This window comes from Lynx canadensis, chromosome D4 (genome assembly GCF_007474595.2).
Source record: "Lynx canadensis isolate LIC74 chromosome D4, mLynCan4.pri.v2, whole genome shotgun sequence".
Lineage (NCBI taxonomy): Eukaryota > Metazoa > Chordata > Mammalia > Carnivora > Felidae > Lynx > Lynx canadensis.
Genome location: NC_044315.2, coordinates 7,997,141 through 8,021,659, shown reverse-complemented (window position 1 = coordinate 8,021,659; position 24,519 = coordinate 7,997,141). Strand labels below are relative to the sequence as shown.

General features: G+C 39.1%; 1 protein-coding gene across 4 annotated transcripts in view; it reads right to left on the bottom strand.

Annotated features, from left to right (window-relative positions):
* The window catches only part of RFX3 (regulatory factor X3), a 295,133-nt gene that overhangs the window by 93,427 nt on the left and 177,187 nt on the right, over positions 1 to 24,519 (bottom strand). For all 4 annotated transcript variants that reach the window (XR_004344373.1, XM_030294372.1, XM_030294370.1 and 1 more), the window contains exon 4: positions 12,445 to 12,703. Coding sequence is in view for 3 of the 4 variants with exons in the window: in XM_030294372.1 (XP_030150232.1) it covers positions 12,445 to 12,703 (259 nt within the window). In the remaining variant the exon portion in view is untranslated. The remainder of the gene's footprint in view (positions 1 to 12,444; positions 12,704 to 24,519) is intronic.

Here is a 24,519-nt window from a genome sequence, read left to right as displayed (position 1 = left end):
TGTATAATAATTGTATTTTCTTGTCAATATAGTTTACTCTGTCAACCTCACCAATTAACACTTAGAGAAATAGCATTTTTGTTTCTGTGTCAAAGATTGGTAAATTCTCTAGAGAAACCCAATGAGGAGCACACTGAAGCCTGGAAATTTCCAGGGGCATCTGGGTGGCTCAGTCGGTTAAGCGTCTGACTTCGGCTCAGGTCAGGATCTCACAATTCGTGGGTTCCAGCCCCGTGCCGGGCTCTGCGCTGACAGCTGAAAGCCTGGAGCCTGGAGCTCTCTCCCTGCTCCTCCCCTGCTCATGCTGTCTGTCTCTGTCTCTCAAAAATAAATAAATAAAAAAAATCAAGACTGGAGATTTCCTTTGGGGTAATTCCTCCCCTGAACTCTAAGACTTCACATTTTGTTTGCATCTGAGATTAAGTAAGGCAGAAATATTTCTACTTGGTGGCTTTTGTCCAGAAAAGGTATGTGTGACTGCTAACATGACACAAGCCACCATCTTCACGCCTGTTGGAAATGACATCCTCCTGCTGTATACAGGTAGGGTGGTGGGGGGGCGGGCAGTTTCCTACAGGAAGCACTTCAGCCAGCAGAATCAAAGGAAAGAGCACTTTCACTTGGTATCTAGTCTATACGATCACTCCAACACAGGGGTTTTCAAAGTGTGGTCCTGGACACCGGTTAGAAATGCACAACAACAACACCACACCTGAACACAAAACAACGGAGACTGCGGCCAGGTCTCTCATACAGGTACCGCCACGGCTCTGCTCTCCTCTTCAATTTGCCCAAGGCCGTGCTTTGCGGAATGTAAGGTGCAATCAACCAGCGGGTTATGATGTCAAATATGTGGGTCCTGGTCAGCAGTTTTCGAAAATTAATGAAATCCAAGAGAGTAGGAACTCATCAGGAGTCCCTGCCCAGAGCATGGGTAAGAACCATTTTGTGGAACTTTGGTTTCAGTCACTGGTCTACAAATGATATGTGCACATAGGTAATATATGTGTGCACATACAGATGTGTACTCAGGAATGTATGTGTGTGTGAGCACTGGGCCACAGTATAACAGTATTTCTTATTGCGGGTTGTGATCCCAAAACTTTGAATGCTCTGCACTAACCAGGTGAATCAGTTCCCTGCAGGTCACTGGATCCCTTCTTCTAAGCATCTAGAGATGTCTCTTGGGCCCAGGAGGCTTGGCAAGTTAGACAGTAATGCTCTGACTAAAATACCGCTCCCTTAGCTGTATATTTAGGCGGTACAGAAATCAACATGTAAATATGTCACACCAAAGCAACGTTCACAAGAAGCTTCACTCTGACAGAGTCAGGACATGTTGTTCTTTTAAGGCTTAAAAAAAAAATCAAAAATGCCCAGACGACACTCCTAGCCAGCTTTGGTTTGCATCTCCTCTTAAACCAGAAAGTGGCTCAAGATGAAACCTCAATCGTACACACTGAGCGTTTAGCGCCAAGAGGTTCCAAGTCTTGTAAATGTCTCAAAACTCTTCTCTATCCACATAATTTTATGACACTGAGAGAACAATTTTAAATTGTTAGGCTTTCAACATGAAGTTCTGGTAGTTTTGTACCACCTGAAGCTGTTCTGAAATATTCATGAGAAAAAAAAAACATTTGGATTAAAAAAAATTGCATAAATTGAATGTGTTCTGAGAATATTTGATTTAAGTTGGTGGATTGAGACCAAGAGTGTTGTTTTGGTTCCTCTGATCATTCTGTACAGCCCACATCCCTCCACCCTCACCAGGACCCAAAAGACTGGCATTATCAGTGCCTGACAATAAAACTATTTTCTAAGACATCTATTCCATAAGCACTCAGGGCTAGAATTACCCTTCTGGAACCTGCTGGGTTAGAATTCAGGGATAGGATTCAAGGCCAAGTTTATATTTGCAAATGTATAAATGAGATTTCCAATCTGCCCTTTGCAGACTATTCTCGGTATTAAGAACGTTTTTTACATTGTATTCAGCCTATATGATCACTAAAACAGAGGATTTCTCAAAGTGTGGTCCTGGATCTGAATCACCTGAGCACCAGTAAAAAATGCAAATCGTGGGCCCTTCCCCCACATGGAGTCAAAAGCCCTGGGGAAGGGTTCCAGTGATGTCTTTAACAAATGCTCTAGAGAATGCACTCTCAAGTTGGAGGAACACTGCACTAAAATATGCCCCCCCCCCAAATTTTTTTCTTTACCAGGGTCAGACTGCAGTAAGCAGCAAGGTGATGGGCATCCCTACAATGGTGCTGGTTAACCCTATTAAAGAGTGACTTTGAAGTCTAAGTATTATTTGGAGTTTTGCTTCTCTCTTCGTTCTCTTCCTACCCAATACAATCCAACCCAACCTTTAGGCAGTTTTGCAATTTATATATTAGCAACAGAATCAGAAGGTAATCAGAATTTTGGTGAATCTAAAATTAATCAATTTAAAACACATCAACGACTTTGTGATTTAAAAAATAATGTGGTGAGAGAGAAGATAAAAGTCCTCACTGAAAAGAAGTTTGTGGATTTCCATTTTTGCCTTTGAGGATTAAGTAGCTTTCTGGTTGACCAGAACTGGCTCCAGTACCCGTCCTGTAGAAGCAGAGAGCCTGGTCCACAGGGAGAGCTCAATAAATGGGTAAATGAGTGATTAAAGAAAATAATCAAGACACGAATAGAAACACAATACATTTACTTTCGCTCCAAAATCCCGTGTAAGAATAGATCCAAGATTCTTTACTAAATGCAATGACAGTTGCCATTTTGCGAATTTCCAACAGTCTTAATAAAGGATGACTTTTTCTGAAGCCTAGGAACAAGGTTTAATTTGAGTTGTGACACCTCATGGACAATCTTTACACGGGGCACATGAAGAAAGGGTTGTGTCGGTTACACGTATTTGGGGGACATGACCAAATAGATACGCTTAATCATCAAGGGCTTGCGTGAAATTTTTGCAAATCATAAATCACTTTTTTTTTTAATGGATAATGTATTCACATGCCTCCATGTGTATTTTTTTCTTCATGCATTCTTCTGGAGATATCTCTGTGCTTATATAAGCATATGCAAATACAGGTTTCTATTTAAACACACGTAACCTCTTGCTTTTTTCCTTTTATAATACGGAGATCTTTTCATCTCTCTATATCTAAATCTATGTATGTTTCTCCCTATTCATGTAAGTACATACACTTACTTCCTCATTCTTGACTGGCCATAGAAAATCCCACTGAATGAAGAAAAAGGCACCAAAACATATTTACCTAGCTCCCTGCTGATGGGTTAGTTAAGCCTTTTCCCAATTTTTCTATTATAAAGAACCCTCAGTGGAATATGGCTGTTTATGCATTTTATGTATGGAAGAGTATCACAGGTAGGATAAATTACTAGAAGTACACAGTACACTCTGGGGGTTAAAGGACATGTGTGTTGTCAATTTTTATACAAATGTCCACACTGCTTCCCAATCCTGTGCCAGTCTAGATTCCTACCAGCAGGGCGGGAGAGGTCCGGGTTCTCTCCACCCGCAGTAAGGCTTACTGACTCTCCTGGCTCTACCTGCATGAAACATAAACGACAGTCTCTTTTGGGGGGTTATTTTCCATCTCCTTCTAAGGGTACTGCTCGTTCATATACTCTCCCCATTTCTTGGTCTTTTTATTTTTCTGAGGGGTTTATAAAAGTGGTCTGTATATGAAACAGATCAGTTCTTCAGATGTAATGTCTCTGAACTTTATGCCCAGTTGTTCTTGCCCCGTTGCCTTTGTTTACTGCGGTTTCGGGCACATGGAATGTTTTCACTTTTATGTAGCAGATTTTATCGAGATACTCTTTGTAGCTTCTGAATTTCACATCAGCTTCACTACTACAAAAGGATAATCATAAGATGCGTTCTTCCATCCAAGCGCAATTAATTTTTGCATAAGGAGTTAAGGTACGGAACCAACCCAACCTTCTCTCCTAGTTATCCAGTTGTCCCAAATATCATTTATTGATAATCCATCATTTCTCCACTGACAGGCAGTGTGACCTTTATCATATATTATATTCCTCCATACATTTGACCTGTTTATGGTCTTTAGTCCAGCACTGGGCTAGACTGATCTAGTCATGTGCTGACCATTCTGCCTTAATTATTATAATTTTATAATATGTTTGAATCCCACTGTAGGGCTGTTAACATTATTCTCCAGTATTTCTCTTTTTACAAAATTCCCTTCGCTATTCTTACATGTTTATTTATATAAACACGTCTTTCTCATAAACAGAGAAGAACCTATTGGTATTTTGATTGGGATCATACTGAAATATTAAAATTAACAGGATTCAAAATGTTTGATGCTGAAACTTCTTTTTAATTATTCAAACTTCTTTTTGTGCCCCTCAGGAACATAGAGAGTTTTATTAAGCTGGATCTTTTTTTTTTTAATTTTTAATGTTTATTTATTTTTGACAGAGAGAGAGAGAGAGAGAGAGAGAGAGAGACAGAACATGAGGGGGGAAGGGCAGAGAGAGGGAGACACAGAATCTGAAGCAGGCTCCACGCTCTGAGCCGTCAGCACAGAGCCGGACGTGGGGCTCGAACTCACTGACCATGAGATCATGACCTGAGCCGAAGTCAGACACTCAACCAACTGAGCCACCCACGCGCCCCATATTAAGCTGGATCTTATACAAATATTGTTCATTTACTGCCTGGTATATTTTAAACTTATTATAAATGAGATCTTTGCTTTCATAATATTTTCTAATTGCTGTTATTTGTATCTAGAAACCATACTGATCTCATTGAGTATGAATTTTACTAAATTCTCTTATTATAGTTTTTCATTTGGTCTCTAGGGTTTTTAGCAGGTATACAATCATATCATCTGCAATGCTAACCTCCTTATCTCCTTTGAATTTTCATATTTTCTTTTTCTTCTCTAACTACATCTTTCTTGTAATTTTGAAAGCACGGTTAAAAAACTCCCATCTTCCTTTCCTACAAGGCAGATGGGAAAGGTACTGAAACTTATAATAAGTAAATTTAAAATAAATGTGTACAATTATTTCTAACTTTCTACAGTTAGATTACAAAACTCCTAGCCAGTGAAATTTATGGGTACCGACAATTATAACCAAACACAGTAGCTAGATTTTAAAAGAAACCATATAATTCTGTGGCCAATAAAAACAACTACAGTTATGCATGCTGAGAAAGTGGTAATCAAATCACATGCTTTTGTAGGATACATCGATAAACATGGGAACATGAAGAAATTCTCTCTCATTTGAAAACTGGTAATTGGTCATACGTATTGTGTTGTAATTTCCCTCATTAAACGAAAAGACATGGGCCAGTGGAAGAGGAAGTGTGAAAATTTTATGGGTCTAACTACCCTACACTGCAATACTGGATATTTACCAAAAAATACAAAACAAAACAAAACAAAACAAAACACTAATTCAAAGAGATACATGCACCCCTATGTTTACTGCGCCATTATCTACGATAGCCAAGATACGGAAGCAGCCCACGTGTCCACCGACAGATGAATGGATTAAAAAGATGTGGTATGTATAAGCAATGGAATATTACTCAGCCACAAAAAGGGACAAAATCTTGCCATGGGCAACAACATGGATGGAGCTCGAGAGTATAAGCGAAAGAAGTCAGACTGAGAAAGACAAATACCCTATGATTTCACTCAGATGTGGCATTTAAGACAAAAAACAAGCAAAGGGGGAAAAAAAGAGAAACAAGCCAAGAAACAGACTCTTAACTATAGAGAACAAAGTGATGGTCACCGGAGGGGAGGTGGGTGGGGGAGGGGTGAAATAGGTGATGGGGATTAAGGAGGGCACCTGCTGTGATAAGCGCCAGATGTATGGAACTGGAGAATCACCATATTGTATACGTGAAACTAATAAAATATTGTAGGTTAACTATACTGTAATTAAAATTAAAACTTAATAAGAAAAAACTTTATGGGTCTCATGATTCATATGTAACTCACAGACTACAGTGTACTTTAATTACCACCAATACATTTCATATTTTATCTGGATTGCCTGGTCTTCAGGAGTGAAACATGTTTTTTTTTCTTCCTTCAAACTCTAGAGTAGTTTCGAACTAATAAATTAATTTGAAATTTCACTTATAAATACAAGGGTAAAGCAAAAGTTACTTATTCCTCTATTTATAAGAATTTACAAATATCATTAAACCTTCCTAATTGCACAGTTGTAAGATTGAGCCCTACATCGGGCTCTGTGCTGACAGCACAGAGCCTGCTTGGGATCCTCTCTCTCCCTCTCTCTCTCCACCCCTTTCCTGCTCATGCTCTCCCTTTCTCTCACAAAATAAATAAATTCATTTTTTTAAAAAAAAAACCTTCCCAATCTTGATTTCACATGAAATAGAATCTAGCCATCTCTCACAGGTTATGTAACAGACCTGTGTTCTGAAATGCTGTTTCTCTAGGAAATAGCTAAAAATAAAAATAATTCATTCTATTTGTGCTTTAGAAATGGAAGGGAATCCATCAGCTAGGCTCAGGAGAGGCTGAAGGCCCCCGTCATTCTGTTTGTCTTAACCTTCTAGTTTATCAAGATTTCTAGGAGTGGAATGTCTTACAGCCTTAACCGTAAAATTACTGCCTCCAGATCTTATCAGCCTCAAGGCTGGAGTGGAGTGGAACTGACTGACGGCTGAATGGAATTTAGATGAAGTGATGGAGACCACCAGTCACTCAAAGTCCCATTTTATTAAGTGCTTCGAAAATGAGGTCCCAGAACCTTCAGTCAATTTAGGATTTAGTACAGGAAGCAGAAGATTCACGGTACTCTCTCTGAGGAGGTTCACGTGGGGGTTCAAGTTGGCCTAGAGAAAACACGGCACAGGAAAACAGAAAATGCTATGATCATAATGGACATACAGGCTTCTACCAAGATAAGTGGAGTGCTTTCTTTCTGTGTTTTTGTCATTGGGATTGCCTGGAAGACTAAAAAAATCATTTAAAACAGAAATTACTATGCCTGTAATATATGAAATATGATATATAAAATAACTGATGCATGCATAATTTATGCACGCTTTTAAATTAGAAGATTTTTCTTCCAAGCATATCTTTATATATGATAATTAAACTTGGGGCACCTGGGTGGCTCAGCTGGTGAAGCGTCTGACTTTGACTCAGGTCGTGATCTCGCAGTCCAGAGAGCCCCAGAGCCCTATCAGTTTGTTCTCTACAGTTAAGAGTCTGTTTCTTCATTTGTTTCTCTCTTTTTCCCCCTTTGCTTGTTTTTTTGTCTTAAATTCCACACCTGAGTGAAATCATATGGTATTTATCTTTCTCAAATTTCTTGAGCCCCACGTCGGGCTCTGTGCTGACAGCTCAGAGCTTGGAGCCTGCTTCCGATTCTGTCTCCCTCTCTCTCTGCCCCTCCCCCACTCACACTCTGTCTCTGTCTCTCAAAAATAAATAAACGTTAAAAAACTTAAAATTAAAATGAATACTCAAAGAACTTGATGCACTCGTTGCCTCCAAGGAAAAACCCTGCAGAACAGATCAGGAGACCACCTCATCATGCACACTCCTAGATCTTTTGAGCTGTGCTACTTAAAAATATGTAGCTAATGCATATACAAAATTAATAAAAACCAAAGGAACAAGAAGGGCAAAAGCATTTTCTGGAGGCACTAAACATATTCATTTGTCTTTAAGTCATTACTGTACCCAACATGGGGCTCAAACTTACAACCCCAAGATAGAGAGTTATTCGCTCTACCAACTGAGCCAGCCAGGGACCCCATTCATTCATCTTTTTAGAAAAAAAAAAAATTCTCTTACATAAAATCCATGAACATGTAAACCCAAAAATAAAGGGAAAAAGCATCTATAACTCTTAAGCAAATTCTTAACTTTCTATAAATTATATAAGCTAGACCAGACTTTTGTTTATATAGCATCAGATGGACATTCAAATTTCGTTCCAGATAAATCAAAGAAATTAGGATATTTTACATTAATCAAAAGAAGGAGAGGTATGAACAATATTAGTTTCAATACATTTTCCTTGTGCCTTTTGGTGGGATCTACTTTTAGCAAGAGGCATTTAACATATATAATTACTAAATGTATATATAGAAAGGTATAAAAATTAGCTTTCATATCACAGTCTAAAAAATGATTAATGTAATCTTATTTAGTTAACAAGAAGAGAAAAAAAACCCTCCATAAATAACCATCTAATTATAAGAACACAAATGTTATTTTATAGAGAAGTGAGTAAATAAAGCTTCTTAAATTGCTAATTATTATAAAGTCTGGGATAACTATGTTGTGATGAGCACAAAAATATCACTAACTACAATCACAAGCTTCTGAGCCTCAAACGCAAATTGGGCTCAGGTTCCAAAATTCTAAAAATTCTACAAATGGTATGGTTATACAGAAAAACAATGAAGAAAAATCACAGTTTTAAATGGATAAAGACATACAAGGAAACATCATGGTGATGCGGTTAGGAGAAAGGTCAGAGTATATGACGAGCTAGAGCCGTGACTGAAGCTAAGTTCTGCCATAATGTCCATGTGCACTGACATATTAACAATAAATAGATCCCTGGAATTACTAGTTTTATAAAATGTAAACCATTTATTCAGGTAGCAGCTTAGCTGAACTCACATCCAGTGATGTTCCAATAAAAATGTTCATCGTTTTGACACTTAGTTAATACTAGCAGTAGGAAATGCCTATTAAATGTGGGTATACACATGTTTGTGTAAGTAAAAACATATATACCTATTATATAAAGTTTATACACATGGACTCCACTGACCAAGTGAAAAAAAATACAGTAAGTAAAAGGAGTAGTATTTTGGCCAAATCTGAATATCAGTGGTTTATACCATAATACATTCATAAAATAAAACTATGTTTGTTACTATCATAATCTTTTAGAAAATTCTGATATTTCTACGTAACTTGAAATCTGGACATTTTTACAATGCAGAGATCAAATACTAAAACGTGTTACATAAAATATTTTTTCACTTAAAGGTATGAAACTAAAGGAAATCATATGCTCAAAAGCAAATTCTCTGTTAATGATTCACAGAGCCTTCTAGTATAAGACAGATGGTTGTATACTGAGACTAGGTCAGAAAATATTTCAAGTGCTATTTCTTTATTTTTCTTAGTAACGGCGTCAATGTAAAATGATCTTTTCGTTCCCATTGGCATATCCTAGGAACTGGTTTGCACGTTGGAGTAAACCTTCCTTTGATTCAGAAGTTATTCCTACTAAATTCAGATAGAAGTATTTCTATATAGACTGAGGCCAGATGTAAGAGAGTGAAGGCAAGGATTCTGAGAACTGGAGCAGGAAACCTTGCTACCCATAAACCGAGTAAAGGTTTGTGTTGTTCCCAAGAGCTCAAACTAGCTCCGCATCAACCAAATTAACTGACTACATATTCCACGTATTATAGCCTCTTAAGGAACAGCCCAACTGACTATTTCCCAGGAGAGAATTCTGACCACAGCAGAGGCTACTGCTACCTGGTCAGCTGTGTTAGGCATGCCACAGGTGATAGGCTGAACTCTATAGAACAGCCAGAGAAAGAAACTTCAATGGCACAGCCCCGCTCAATGTTTGAAAGAAATGCCTTGAGTCTTGGCCAACAAGTTGTTAGAGATTGTGCTGACGCACATTCTTTGTTTGGGTGTGCAGAGAATGAAAAAGCTACGTGAAAATCAGTCAATTCCCTTTAAGGACATGGGCTCTCTCAAAAAATCTTGAGTTCTAGGAGTCTAAACAATCAGAAGCCACACATTTTCTAACGTTTGGCAAAAGGAGAATGGTAGAAAATCTTAAATAGGTTTCACGGCCCTTCAACTTTGTTAGCTTTACTATAGTAACAGATGTGAAACTGTGCACACAGCTGTGAATGATGGAGATGAAGATATTCAGGACTATCGGGGGTGGGGGGTCTAAATCAAATATAAATCTTGGTCATAAATGTAAGATAATACAATAAACACTAGCAGATGTATATTTAGACAGTATGTATCCATCACAGGACACTGTCACACGTGCTTTGAGAAGGCACCTTATGAGTTTTCCGTGCAAAAGCCATCTTTTTACTTCACTTTTTTACTCCTTTTGCTAAAAAGGAAATTTTCTTGTAAAAGAAGAAAACAAGCTACCAAAGAACATCCTTAAATATTACCCTTAAACATTAATTTGGTGAGAATAAATTAATATATACAATTAACACTATGAATTGACTATTTTTTTTAAAGAGGTTTCCACTATTCCCGGTGATTATAATTCAGTTATTTTAAGGGTTAATTTACCAATTAAGATAATAAAAATCACACACCAAATCTGTGTGATGGATAACTTAAGGAGCAATGCCACTTCTCGTGGTCTACGTAGAAAACCAACAAAACAAAACCTATAAAACTTCCTTCGTTACATTTGCACCTGTATCGCCATGACCCAGAATAATCAATTTCATTAACTCAGCGATAACGCTCGTACATTTAGTAAACCCCCATCAAGTGGATGAAGATGTTTAACAGCGAGGCTGCCTTCAGTGTGAAGGCAAGCAGGAGAGCCAGGAGAAGGATTGGGGATGGACAGATGGTACGCCAGCATGGGAGAGGGTGATGAAAGCAAAGTGGGAAAGAACTCTTTCTCCCCATTCGTCAGTCTTCCTAAGGCCTTGATAAATGACAAGTGTTTCTCTTTCCACTGAAAATGACTTTTCTGGGGGGCCCTTATCAGGCGCACTATAAAGTACCAGCACCTAATCTACCTCTTTTCCTTTAATGGTCAAGGTGGAGTTACTTTTACATCTAGAACATTTTACAATTCCTTTGTAAATATTATGATTTTTAAAGCTGGGAGGAAATTAGGAAATCACTCGGTTTAACTAAGCCCTTGTTTTGCTGCGAGGGGAACTGAGGTCCAGAGAAGCCATGATTGCGTCCCTAATCTACATAAATATCCTGGCGTGACAAAAAAAGTTTGGGAATGCCACATTTAGTGTTATTAAAAGCAAAAGACGAACACACATAAGAAATGCTTCACAACACAAAGAAAAAAAGTACAAAAAAGAGCTCTCCCTCAGAATGGCTAGGTCATCTTGTTCTGATGTTAGCAGGAAACGGTAAATTAAATATAATGGGCTTTAAGAAATGGAGTAGGGAAAAGGTACTAAATGATGAAAAGTATGAACACGTGTATTGATTACCAACCAAAAAATTACGTACAAAATACTTACCAAGTACATATTCTATCTCGAGGAAAATCCATAAAATGAGAGCTATAAAGCCTCTCGTAATTATTTTCTACCAAATGTGTTTCTATCTCTGTTTCATTGTAAGAACAAAACATACGGTAAGATCACGAAATGCACTGAATTCAAATCCCCAGCTCCCCTTCACATGAGGCACCTATGAGCTCAATTCCATTGCCACTTCCTCCAGGCGGTTCTCAGTGAATATTCTCCTTACACTTAGCTGTGGTGAGCAGGGAAACCTTGGGATAGAGTTTGATGATATCAAATTCTGCACAGCTTTCTATTCCTACTTCTATGACGGCCTTTCAACACATGACAATTTCTTGTGTCAAAATAAGTATTTTTCTTAAACTTTAAAAGCGTGAAAATTCAAATATGTAGGTGTGTTCGGCTTCCTCATGCCTATCATCAGAGCCAACGTGGATGCTTTTTCGCTGGAATCACCTAGATCAGTGCTTTCCCAAGCGTCTCTGTGGCAGAATGCAAACTGACTTTACAATATGGCACCTGGGTAAACACTTTTGTTTTCACTATTTAAGTATGGGTTTTCACGGACTTTAGAAAAGAAAGGACACACGGTTTTAGAAGTGAATCAACTTTAAAAATACGTTAAGTAAATAACAGTAGAGGTGGTGTGAATATGGCCAAACTAAACATGTAAGGTTTGGGAAATGCTATTCTACATATGGTAACTTCTCCAGTGATGAGTTAACATAAATATCACTGTTCGTGAAAATTCCAAACTAAGTTGTATTTTACTCTATTACTTCCTGGCTTTTATCTCATAAAGCGGTGTCAATCCACATAATACGAAAGTAATTTCTTCCCACAGAAATTAATTTTACTGAATATCACTGAAGGAAGCCTATGAAAATCAGCATTAATGAGTAAGACACACCCATCTTCCCATTATTAATAACAACTTCCCAATTCACCTAATTGTGGGGCACAACATCAATATTGTTCTGCACAATAATACCACACGTACCAGACTCTGGGTAATGCCACAGTACTCAAACTGCTCGACACAGTCTTGCCCAGCCCAGTCTGTGTTGTTTTCTCCCCTCCAGAGAGGAAAATGTACCGTAGGCGCTAGCAAGAAGCTAAGTGGAACAAGTCAAAACTGAAATACTTACTGTCGCTGGGGAGGCCCGAGTAGTGTGTGTCACTGAGTGACCAGAGTTCTCCATAGAATTGCCAATAAGATAGGTTCCTCCAGAGCTGCTGATGAGTTGTCCTCCGGTGACGCCCATCTGAATCCCACCGGTGCCCACCATGCTGTGGGACGAAACCACGGTAGTCACCTGCGCAGAACTCCCTTGAGTATCAAAGTAATTCCCTCCAGTGTTTTGGCTGTACATCTGCGTTTCTGTGTAAGGGTAAGTTGTTGTTCGGCTTTAGAAGAAGAAGGAGAAAGGAAGCAATTTAGTAGCTTATTTCTATCATCTGAATGATTTTTTTTTTTTTCTAGCGTGAATATATGTTTAAATGACATCAGTTAGCTTATTAGCCTTTGGAACAAGGCAAGTTTGGCATTTTTCCATGAAACTTACTCCGGACATAGTTGGGTTGATTTCCCAAATGAGAGTACCTCAACACTCCTCTGTACTTGAGAGCTTTTTTGCCCTCAGCTAGTGCCTACCTCCAGTGTATAGATAAGTTCAGGTCTCGTCCATGTAAGAAATCCTGCTGAACAACTTGTCCGATTCCTTAGAACACTTCCTGCGGATCCCAGTTTTAGGAAGGGGGCTGATGAGTCAACTCGCCCTGCTACTCCCCATTCTTGGATGGCCGGCAAGCAGCTTTCATGACCAAGGGAGCGGGCTTGGATCTCTTTCTGGCCACCGTAAGGACCTTGAGCAAAGAGTTCACTCACCCTGGACCCTCAGTCCCGCTCTCTACCCCCTTCTCTTCCTTCACACTCAGGTTTCTGTTGGAGGAGAAGACTGTGCCATCTTTGCATGCCCTCACTTTCCACTTGGCAACAAGTGGAGTTAAGCTTCTGCCCTTGGCTTCTCAATGCAGTTGCTTTTAATAAGGTCACTTGTGACCAAATCTAAATACCAAGCTAAAAGGCTGCAGTCAATCCTTATCTTTTTTGACCAGTCTGTAGCATAACGTTGTTGACCGCTCTGTGGCGCCCTTTCCTTCCTTCTCCTGTTCTGATTAAGTAGCTTATTTGCCTGATGTATTTTCCATTTCCAATGGACTCTAACTCAAATTTTAACCTGACTTTGGCTTTTCACTTCTCATTCTGAAATAATTAGAAGCTCACCGCAAGTTGCAAAAGTAGGACGGAGAGGTATAAAATACTTTTACTTAAAAAAATTCAAATATCAAAAACTCAAATATTAAAATTCCCGGTTCTATCATCATTCTCTTCAACCTGCCACACTCCAGAGCTAGCCACGCCTGATAGTTTGGTGTCTATGTTCTCAGCTCTCCTCTATGTATATATAAAGTAACTCGGTCCTAACCTCTCTCATTTCTTAAGTTTCTATAGCATTTCTTCTCCACTTTTTTCCACCATTACCTTTCAAGAACCTTTTGGAAGCTCCAGCTTTCTGGGATTTTAAATACTAAGAGTTTCTGAGGTCCCCATTTTTAGTTTTTTTCTTTCTCCTTTTTATTCAGATCACCTCTTTTTACCATGCTCATAGTAAATGACCTTACCTAAATTAATCTCTCTCTCTACTTTGTGATTATATCTTTAAGAATTTAAAATCTGGTTTCTAACAGCCACCTGGGTATCTCTACCAGGAAACCCCACGATACATGGGAAGTCCCCTGTGTAAAATTTAACATACGACTAGAAAGAAATTCTCCATCTCTCTTGCTCCTTTTCGCATAGTCCCCCCACTTCCGGGCGGAGGGCAGCACCACCACCCTCAGCTTTGGAAATTATTACTGACTCTTTCCTCGTCCAGCCCGACATCAGTCACTAAGTCTTCCTAATTTTACCTTCTAAACAATTTTTCAATTCTCCTTTCCATTTTCATACTCACTGCCTTCACTCACAATATCCTCTATTATAATTGCCCTCTCACTGGCTTTCTTTCCTCTAACTTGGTTCTCTTCCAGTCCGTCTTCAGATTTGCTGCCAGGGGAACTAACTTTTCTAAAATTCAAATCCGAAAATAAAAGTTGTCTTAAAAACCTCTCCATGAATCTCCCTGGCCTCCAGAAGAAATTCTAAACCCTTGATCTGCCTTACAGGAAGCTGCAAGGGCCGGTGCCCCCACCCCGTGCTCTCCGGACGTGGGACTAGCCATGTCCTCAAACGCTTTCCTCACTCACACCACGCTGACCTTTTCACTGGTTCCTCCCAGAATTATTTTTCTGCACCCCTTGCCCTCTATGGCCACTCCCAGTAGGGCTGTTCCGTTTGTTCCCTGTCGTCTCCCAACACCCTGTGCAAACCTGAAACACTTACTGCTAATTTCCAGTAATGCACTTACTGCTGATTTCCTCATGTCTCCGGACTCCTGTGAAATCACATTTTATTCCCATCTGTGCCCTCAACACTTGACGCACCTGCTGGTATCCAGCAGGCACACTAGTCAACAAATAAAAATACGATTCTATTTAAAAGTATATTTGACATAATAGCCACTTTCATCAATTTCTAAAACATAAATCCTTCTTTGTTTTGTGAACACATGAGAAGTTACGTAAACTATTCCGAGATGTTTTGGTATCGCTGAAAGCAGGTCATTTAAACCCATTACAATGGATACTTGTAATATAATTTATAATGTATATTCTAGTAAAATAAAAAAGATGTTCCAAAAGTATTCTCCACTCGGTAAAGTTACTGCTTTCCTGAAAGAGCACAGATCCAAGTACAAAATTTAGTTTGGGGTGATGATTGAAATAACTCCACAGAGAACGCTTTTTTACACATAGAAAGATGCCATTTAAAATACATATACATCACGGTTCTATTTCCCAACTGGAAGTCCATTTGTATTTCAAAGAATAGCCATGTTGATTTCAAATTTAGGTAAAAAAGAGAAATGCGGTCACTTTAATTTATCCAAATATGACAATGACCCTATATCATTGCGCTGAAAATAACCGTCTTTTGTTGCTATTTAAGTAAAGCCAAGTAAAGTGTAGAAATAAACAGGTGACAATAAATATTTCCACAAAGGTGGGTATGCTGCTGGCCTTCCTTTTCATGGTCCAAACAAAATGATTACGCGTGCTCCTAGCACTAACTTGATTTCACAAATGAAACACCCAATAGCTAATAATAGAGAATATTTCCTGACCAGTTCTGATGCAACAGGCACTATTTTACGTGCTTTTCAGATGTTAACTCATTTAATCCTCATTACAACTCTATGAGATGGGTACTATTCTAATTTCTATTTCACAGACAAGGTGAGTAATTGTTTAGAAAAGGTTAGATTACATAGCCTTGCCCAAAGCAAACAGCTAAAAAAAAAAAAAAAAAAAAAAAAAAGATTTGGAGTCTGCACTTAGCCCACGCTTTAAACCATTTCATCACAAAGAAATAACTTTTTATGCATGTCAAAAATATTTGTGAACGACCATGGGAAGAAATCTCTACAAGGTGGTCCAGGGAATGCATGAACTTCCTGTGGCTACCGGGGATTTCCTTACACCTGAGCTCACTATCTCCTAGCACCACAATCGCAGAAGACAGACGCGCAGTGATCAACAAGGAGAGATGGACAGAGCAGGGTTGTTTCAGAGGACACTTAACCACCTCACACTTGGAGTTTAGAGGGTCTAAGATCATGGAAGAACCAAGAGTAGAGTAGAGTAGATCGCCACTCTATCATAAGAGAAACACTCCGAGGGATCTGAATCACTCCATCTGTTGGACATGCCTCCTCGATATACTAAGTACTCAGTGAACAAGGGTAATACAAACAAATGCACCGTAAGTATACAAAATCTCTATAGCCCGCAAATCAGTATGAAAATATGGCAATCGACTTTTATTTTCATACATCCTTCGAGTAGTTAGAGATGATTCGTGAGCTAGAAAGTGAGAAAAGAACGCGAGGAGGGGAAAAGTCACTGAAGGATGTGCCTCATCCATATTTGACATCACGTGGGGGGAAAAGTCTTGGCTACTGCACAAACACGTATTGGGGCAAAGACTGACAATTTCGGCTGGGGGGGAGGGGCAGGGAAGAACACATTTTATCACGAAATCAAGTGTCGTGAATGGTTTCTGAATTTGTCTCTGACAAATCAACGCTTACAGTGGGAAGAGAGGAGACTCTTCAACTGGGTCACAGAGGCAGACCACAATATCCTTAGTCCTGTCCTTCAAAGGTTAAGAAGATAAGCATTGGGGCGCCTGGGTGGCGCAGTCGGTTAAGCGTCCGACTTCAGCCAGGTCACGATCTCGCGGTCCGTGGGTTCGAGCCCCGCGTCAGGCTCCGGGCTGATGGCTCGGAGCCTGGAGCCTGTTTCCGATTCTGTGTCTCCCTCTCTCTCTGCCCCTTCCCCGTTCATGCTCTGTCTCTCTCTGTCCCAAAAATAAATAAACGTTGAAAAAAAAAATTAAAAAAAAAAAAAAAAAAAAAAAAAGAAGATAAGCATTAACCCAGTGCTGGATTTCTGCCTGGAGCTGGGGCCAGAGCCATGCACAGATAACTCCTAAAGTTCTCTGCCATGTCTGCATGCTCTAAACTCCTGGGTAAACACTGAAAAATGTATGTAAAAAAAAAAAAAAAAAAGCAGACAACAGCCAAAACAGTTCTTTCTTACGTAGTAGAAGCAACGACTCTTTGATTCTGATACCTGAGATCAGCCTATCTTTCATAACGTATCATGAATACATGTGAGTTATGGCTTGCACACTATTTCCCACCCCCCCCCCCAAATTTCCAACACATACGTTCCAGAAAATTACTCAATATTTGGCATATCAGGCTGAAAGCAGCTCACTATTTCTGGACCGCACATTTCGGAAACAGCTAAATTCCCAGGCAGTTCTGTGCACATTTGAAAAATGCTACTGTGCTCCCTTTGCTCGTTCTTTATTGATCGCCAAAGACTGTTACGAAAATAATGTGTCATATTATTTCTACAGCAGAAGAGAACACTTTCCATTGTTCTGCCTGTGTATCCAGTAATGGAGGTAAATACATAGGTATGTGCGTGCTTGCGGACAGAAGCTTCTTCGTAGCTGACTCTTTTATAAGGTTCTGTGTGAATCAGGACTGATCCAGTGAATTCAGGAAATTAGTGCTGTTTGTATCCCATCATGCCTCAGCATACACTCTGGCTAAGCATGACCCTGAATAGCCCCAGCCCGCTTATTTACTAGAATGATTATGTCAATTTACCTTAGCTATAACCTATTTTCTATTTTCTTTAGCGTCAAGTGTCTTATTCACAAGTCCAGCTATATAATATCTGCAAACTACGTGCTTTGTGTTTTACCCAGGTTTTGAATATCCTCCCACCAATAAGCCAGTCAACTATAAAATTAAGCAATGGCACGAAAATGGTAAATTAAGGAAATAAAATATCTTGCAAGTTTTATTACATAAAATTTATTATGAAGACAGAATATGGTAATGTGGATCATGATAATATCTTACGTTGGTATAATGTTTTATTCTTCACTGGCTACTCTGTACATGTTCTTTTAACAAATATTTACTGGGCATCTATTCTAGCACCCAGAATAAAAGGAACAAGACAGACAAGACATCTACTGTCATTAAGGGCTATATGATATAAGGAGTAGGTGATCACAAATATATGAAATAATTAGGAATTTTCCTAAGTTCATGAAATAAAAATTGAATACGAAAGATAATAAGTGGAAGGGAGCATATTAGAGTAGTCAAGTAATGTAACCCCAAAGAAGAGATACGTAGCTTAAAACTAAAAGAGGAAAAGGGGTCCTCTCTATGGAAAGCGGAAAGGAAAACCTATCGGGAAGAGAGCACAGCATGTGCAAAGTCACAACACGACAAAGATCCTGATATTTAGGAAGAAATTAGAAATGAGAAGGATATTAGAAAGAAATGAGGTTTAAAACGTAGGTAAAAATTAAACATGCAAATAGCTTAAATATTTTTTTAAACTGTCGGTCACATTTACAGTTTTAACAGGTCACAACAGCATTACAAAAAGAGACTAGCGTAGCCAGCCGACAGGCTAGCATATTATACCTAGTGAGGGGAAGGGTTATTTTGAGGAACGTTTGTTTCCATCATATAAATACATGGTGTGTGTATGCATATGCTCACGTGTGCATTGACCTGAGTATAAAATGTACATCTAACTGTGGATGGTAGTTTACAAGTTTGAAAAACACTGTTATGAACTCTGGCAAGAAATCTGAATTTAGTACTAAAGTGGGGCAGGGGTAAGGAGGCTTGGGTCCGGAAAGGTGAAGGAATGTTCCAGCCAGAGAAATAACCTGAAAAAAAAAAAAAAAAAAAAAAAGCCTGAAGCCAGGGAGGTAGCTGGAAACCATGAGAAAAGGGAGTGGCAAACGGGTCCCAGTGCTGCAGGTGGGTCATGTGACATGATTCTGGAACATGTTCATCAGACACGATAGGAGGTGATCTTATTCCAGAGTGTTTCAGTGTCCTGATAGCAATATTTGATTTATTGGAGTAGACTGAGGAAATAGGTAACTGAAGGCAGCCAGAATGTCTTTTAAATATTTTCTAAAACTTTGAGAGCACCACGGAGAACTTGGAAAATTTGGGAACTAGGAGGAATTATTTTTAAATATGGGAGATATATTATCTCACTTAATCGGCATTAGGTGAATCACGTGGGTGAGGAATTGTTGGGGCACCTGGGTGGCTCAGTCGGTTAAGTGTCCGACTTTGGTTTTGGCTCAGGTCATGATCTAATGGTTTGGGAGTTCAAGCCCCATGCTGGGCTCTGTGCTGACAGCGTGGAGCCTCTTTGGGATTCTCTGTCTCTCTCTCTCTCTCCACAATGCTCTCTTTCAAAAATAAATAAATAAATATTTTTTAAAAAAGAGAACTGCTACCCCTCTTACATAGTCATGAGCAGAATTTAGTGGTAGCAGAGGCACCTTGGGCTTCTTGGACGGGGTTTTATCTATGGTCTGGGTGCTGCCTAACCTTTTTCAGTCATACTCTGCAGACTTCTTCAGTCACAAATACCGTTCAATAAATCCAGTGTTTTGCTTAAAGAAGCCAGAGTTGGTTTCTGTTGCTTGAAATCAAGAGCCTTGCCTTCAACAGTTTTCCATTATGAAGGTTTTATGTGCATCACAAATGCCCCGCATGGAAGGAGCCACATTATTTGGAACCTTCCACAAACCGCGTTCATACGGTATATAATCTCTGCCTGGCCGGCATGTATGATTTATTTGAGTTTCCAAGCAGATCTCCTCTTGAATGCTTCAAGTCAGACTGAAGCCAGGGGATGCAACAGAGGAGCGGTGACATATCCATTTTGTGAAAGACACCAGGGGAAAACAGTAGTTCAGAAAGGAATTCACGTGACACGACACTTAACCTCCTATTATTACCCAAGAATAAAAAACAACAGATTAAAATATAAAGTAAGAAATACTACTCAGAATCACTAACAAAACACTTGGCTTGATTTACATTCAGAAGGCAAGCTTATTTCAAGTAAGTAAAAACTGAATGCATTTATTGATTTGTTGCCAAAACGACGAGGGAGGAAATGAAAGAATGAATGTTAAGCTTTCTGGCAGCAACTAATTGAACTTTCTCATTCATCCGTAGGATTTTCATTACTATACATGTTGATGATGGACAAGGTATTGGAATTGAAACTTCAAATTTGTATCATCCTATTACCATTACATGCAGATAACTGGATGTTTATACTTTGCATTTAAATTCTTTTTTTCTATAATAAAGGAATGTGGTTCTCACACTTGAGCATCCATCAGAATCACCAGGAGGGGTTGTTGAAACACAGATTATGAGACCCCGCTCCCAAAACTCCTGATCCTATAGAACCAGGCTGGCGCTTCTAACAAGTTCTCAGGTGATGGTCAGTGCTGTTGGTCTGTGGAACTCTGAGAACCACTGGACTGAAGGATATTAAAAATGTACAACCCCTATCTCACAGGTATGAGGGAAAAAAGTACTGTGTCACAGCTATTAGCTCCTTTAGTCTGAGTTTTTTCAAAAGTCTCAAGTTGGCTGTTATAAAGGAGTTTTCTAGTCAATTGCAGCTAACCCAGAGGAGCATTACTAAAATTTCCATTGCTCCCAAATGGTTTTTTAAGCACAGCAAAAAGGTACACGTAGTAAGTACATTTGTCCTGACAACATAAGTCAGGAAAGTGCATGTGCACTCAAAACAACTGTGGTTGAAACGGATCATAAAAGATTTTGATCCAGAGTCCCTGGTCTAAATTTATAAATAAGAAAAACCGAGCTGGATCAAAGGGTAGTTCTATTTTTAACTTTTTGAGGAAACTTCATACTGTTTTCCATAATGGCTGTACCAATTTATGTTCCCACCAACAGTGCACAAGGATTCCTTTTCTCCACATCCTCATCAACACTTGTTATTTCTTGTCTTTTTGATAATAGCATTTCCCTGATGATTAGTGGTGCTGAGAACTTTTTCATGTACCTGTGGGCTGTGTGTATGTCTTCTTTGAAAAAATGTCTACTCAGGTCCTTAGCCCAATCTCTAATTGGATTATTTGCCGTTTTTTTTTCTTTTGGCTTTTGAGTTGTGCGAGTCTCTTCTGTATTTTAGATAGCAACTTCTTTCAGATATATGGTTTACAGATATTTTCTCCCATTTGGTAGGCTGCCTTTTCATTTTGCTGATGGTTTCCTTTATGTGCAGACAAGCCTTTTAGTTTAATGAGTACACTTTGTTTATTTTTGTTTCTGTTGCCTGTGCTTTTGGTATCAGATCTCAAACATCACTGCCAAGACTGATGTCAAGGAGCTTACACCCTATGTTTTCTTTTAGGGGTTTTGTAGTTTCGGGTCTTATACTTAAGTCTTTAATCTATTTCAATTTTTTTGAGTGCTGTAACATAGTGGTCCAATTTCATACTTTTGCATGTGGACACCCAGCTTTTCTCAACACCATTTACTGAAGAGATTACCCTTTTCCTGTCGTGTATTCTTGTGCCTTGGTCAAGGATTTGTTGACGGTACATGCTTGAATTTATGGGCTGTTTCTGGACACTCTGTTCTGTTTCAGAGCTACCGTATAATGTGGCGATGCCACTCTGGGTGCACATCTGAAGGAAATGAAATGAGTGTCTCAAAGAGGTGTCTGCCCTTGCATGTTCACAGCAGCACTGTTCGTAATAGCCAAGGCATGGGGACAACCTAACTTGTTCATCAACAGATGAACGAATGGATACAGAAAATGTGGTATACCTATAAACAACGGAGTATCATTCAGTTGTTGCAAAAACACAGGTAAACTTCGAAGACGTAACACTAATTACCAAGTCAGGTAGAGAAAGATAAGTACTATATAATCTCCCTTATATGTGGAATATAAAAAGTTTAACTTACAAGAACAGGGAGTAGAATGGTGGTTGCCAGGGGCTGGAGCTGGGAGAAATGGGAGATGATGATCAAAAAACATAAACTTTTCAGTTAACGAGTAAGTTCTGGGGGGTCTAATGTATGGCACTGTAATGATGGCTAATAATACCGTCTTGCACACTTGAAAGCAAAAACAAAAACTGAGCAACCACATACATGCACGTAAGCCCAAAAATGTTTTGCAAAGGAAAAAAAAGACCCTCCCCCCACCCCCAAGAAAGCTGTGTGAATACCATGTTAACAGTATTTCCGCTTAGTTCCGATCGTTTTCCCTGATGTATTTAAAACAACCAAGTAACATTTCAGTAAGGCTGCAGGATATAAAATGAATACGCAGAAGTCAGTTGTGTTTCTACACACTAATAACAAATTAGCAGAAAGAGAAATTAACAATTGCATTTACAATTGCACCAAAGAGAATAAAATAGTTAGGAATACATTTAACCAAGGAGGTGAAAGACCTGTACTGTGAAACCTATAAAACACTGATGAAAGAAACTGAAGACACAAACAAATGGTGAGACCTTCCATGCTCATGGGCTGAAGGAATTAATATTGTTAAAATGTCCATCCTACCCCCTACGCAGTTTACAAACTCAATGCAACCTCTCTCAAAATACCAGCAGTGTTTCTTATAGAACTAGGACAAATAATCCTAAAATTGTCTGGAACCACAAAAGACCCAGAGCAATCTTGAGGAAAAACAAGCTGGAGGTATCCCAATCCCAGATTTCAAGATATACTACACAAAGCTGTAGGAATCAAAACTGTATGATATGGGCACAGAAACAGACATATAGATCAATGAACAGAATAGCCCAGAAATAAGCCTATAATGTAGGCACATTTATATGATCAATTAACCTACGACAAAGGAAGTAAGAATAAATAAGGGAGAAAAGACAATGTCTTCAATAAATGGTGGTCCCCACCCCATACATGAAAATACACTCAAAACAGATTAAAGACCTAAATGTAAGAACTCACACCATAAAACTCCTATGAGAAAACAGAGGTAGTAATTTCTTTCACATTGGCCTTGGCCTTTGCTAGATAGGTCTCCTCAGGCAAAGGAAACAAAAGCAAACATGAGACTATTGAGACTACATCAAAATGAAAGGTTTTGAACATCAAAGGAAACCATCAACAAAACAGCAAGGCAACCTACTGAATGGGAGAAGATATTTGCAAATGACATATCTGACAAGGGGTTAATTTCTAAAACATATAAAGAACTTATGCAACTCAACATCACAAAGAGCAAATAATCCAATTAAAAATGGGCAGAAGGCCTCAATAAACATTTTTCCAAAGAAGTTATACAGATGGCCAACAGACACATGAAAAGATGCTCAATATCACTCATCATCAGGGAAATGCAAATCAAAACCACAAGGAGATATCACCTCACACCTGTCAGAGTGGATAGAATGAAAAAGGAAAGAAATGAGAGTGGTGAGGATGTAGGGAAAAGAAACCCTCGTGCACTGTCGTGGGGATGTAAGTTGGTATAGCCACTGTGGAAAATTGTATGGAGGTTCTTCAAAAAAAACTAAAACTAAAATTATCATATGATCCAGTAATTCTACTACTGAGTATTTACCCAAAGAAAACAAAACAAACTAATTCAAAAAGATATATGCACCCCTATGTTTACTGCAGCATTATTTATAATAGCCAAGATATAGAACCAGCCCAAGTGTCCATCCATATAGATGAATGGATACAGGAGAAGTGGTATATATACACAATGGAATATTACTCAGCCTTAAAAAAGAATGATATCTTACCATTTGCAACAACATGGATGGACCTAGAGGGTGTTATGCTGAGTGAAGTAAGTCATACAGAGAAGACAAATACCACATGATTTCACTTATATGTGGAATTGAAAACACACAACAATCAAAAAGCAAAAACAGACTCAAATGCAGAGAACAAACTGATGGTAGCCAGAAGGGAAGGGGGTGGGGGACTGGGCACAACGGGGGAAGGGAGTGGGAGATCCAGGCCTCCAGTTATGGAATGAATGGATCATAGGAATAAAAGGTGCAACACTGAGAATGCAGTCAGTGATACTGTAACAGCACTGTATGGTGACACATGGTAGGTACACTTGTGGTGAGCGTCACAACAGATAGAGATGTTGCATCACCTTGTACATCTGAAACTAATGTAACATTGTGTGTCGGCTGCACTTCCATAAAATAAATTTTAGAAGAAAGAAAAAATTCACAACACAAAGAAAATAAAAAAGTAAACAAGACAAAAAAACCAAGTAGCCTGTTCTTGTGTTACACGTCATTAAATGCTACCTTTAAAATTTTTTTTTCAACGTTTTTTATTTATTTTTGGGACAGAGAGAGACAGAGCATGAACTGGGGAGGGGCAGAGAGAGAGGGAGACACAGAATCGGAAACAGGCTCCAGGCTTCGAGCCATCAGCCCAGAGCCTGACGCGGGGCTCGAACTCACGGACCGCGAGATCGTGACCTGGCTGAAGTTGTACGCTTAACCGACTGCGCCACCCAGGCGCCCCTAAATGCTACCTTTTACTGAATTCCTTCAACAAATATAGATTGGACACCTATCACGTATGACTATGACTGTTCTAGGTATTAGATAAGGAATGGGGAGCAAAACCAAGGTAATTAACCACATGAAA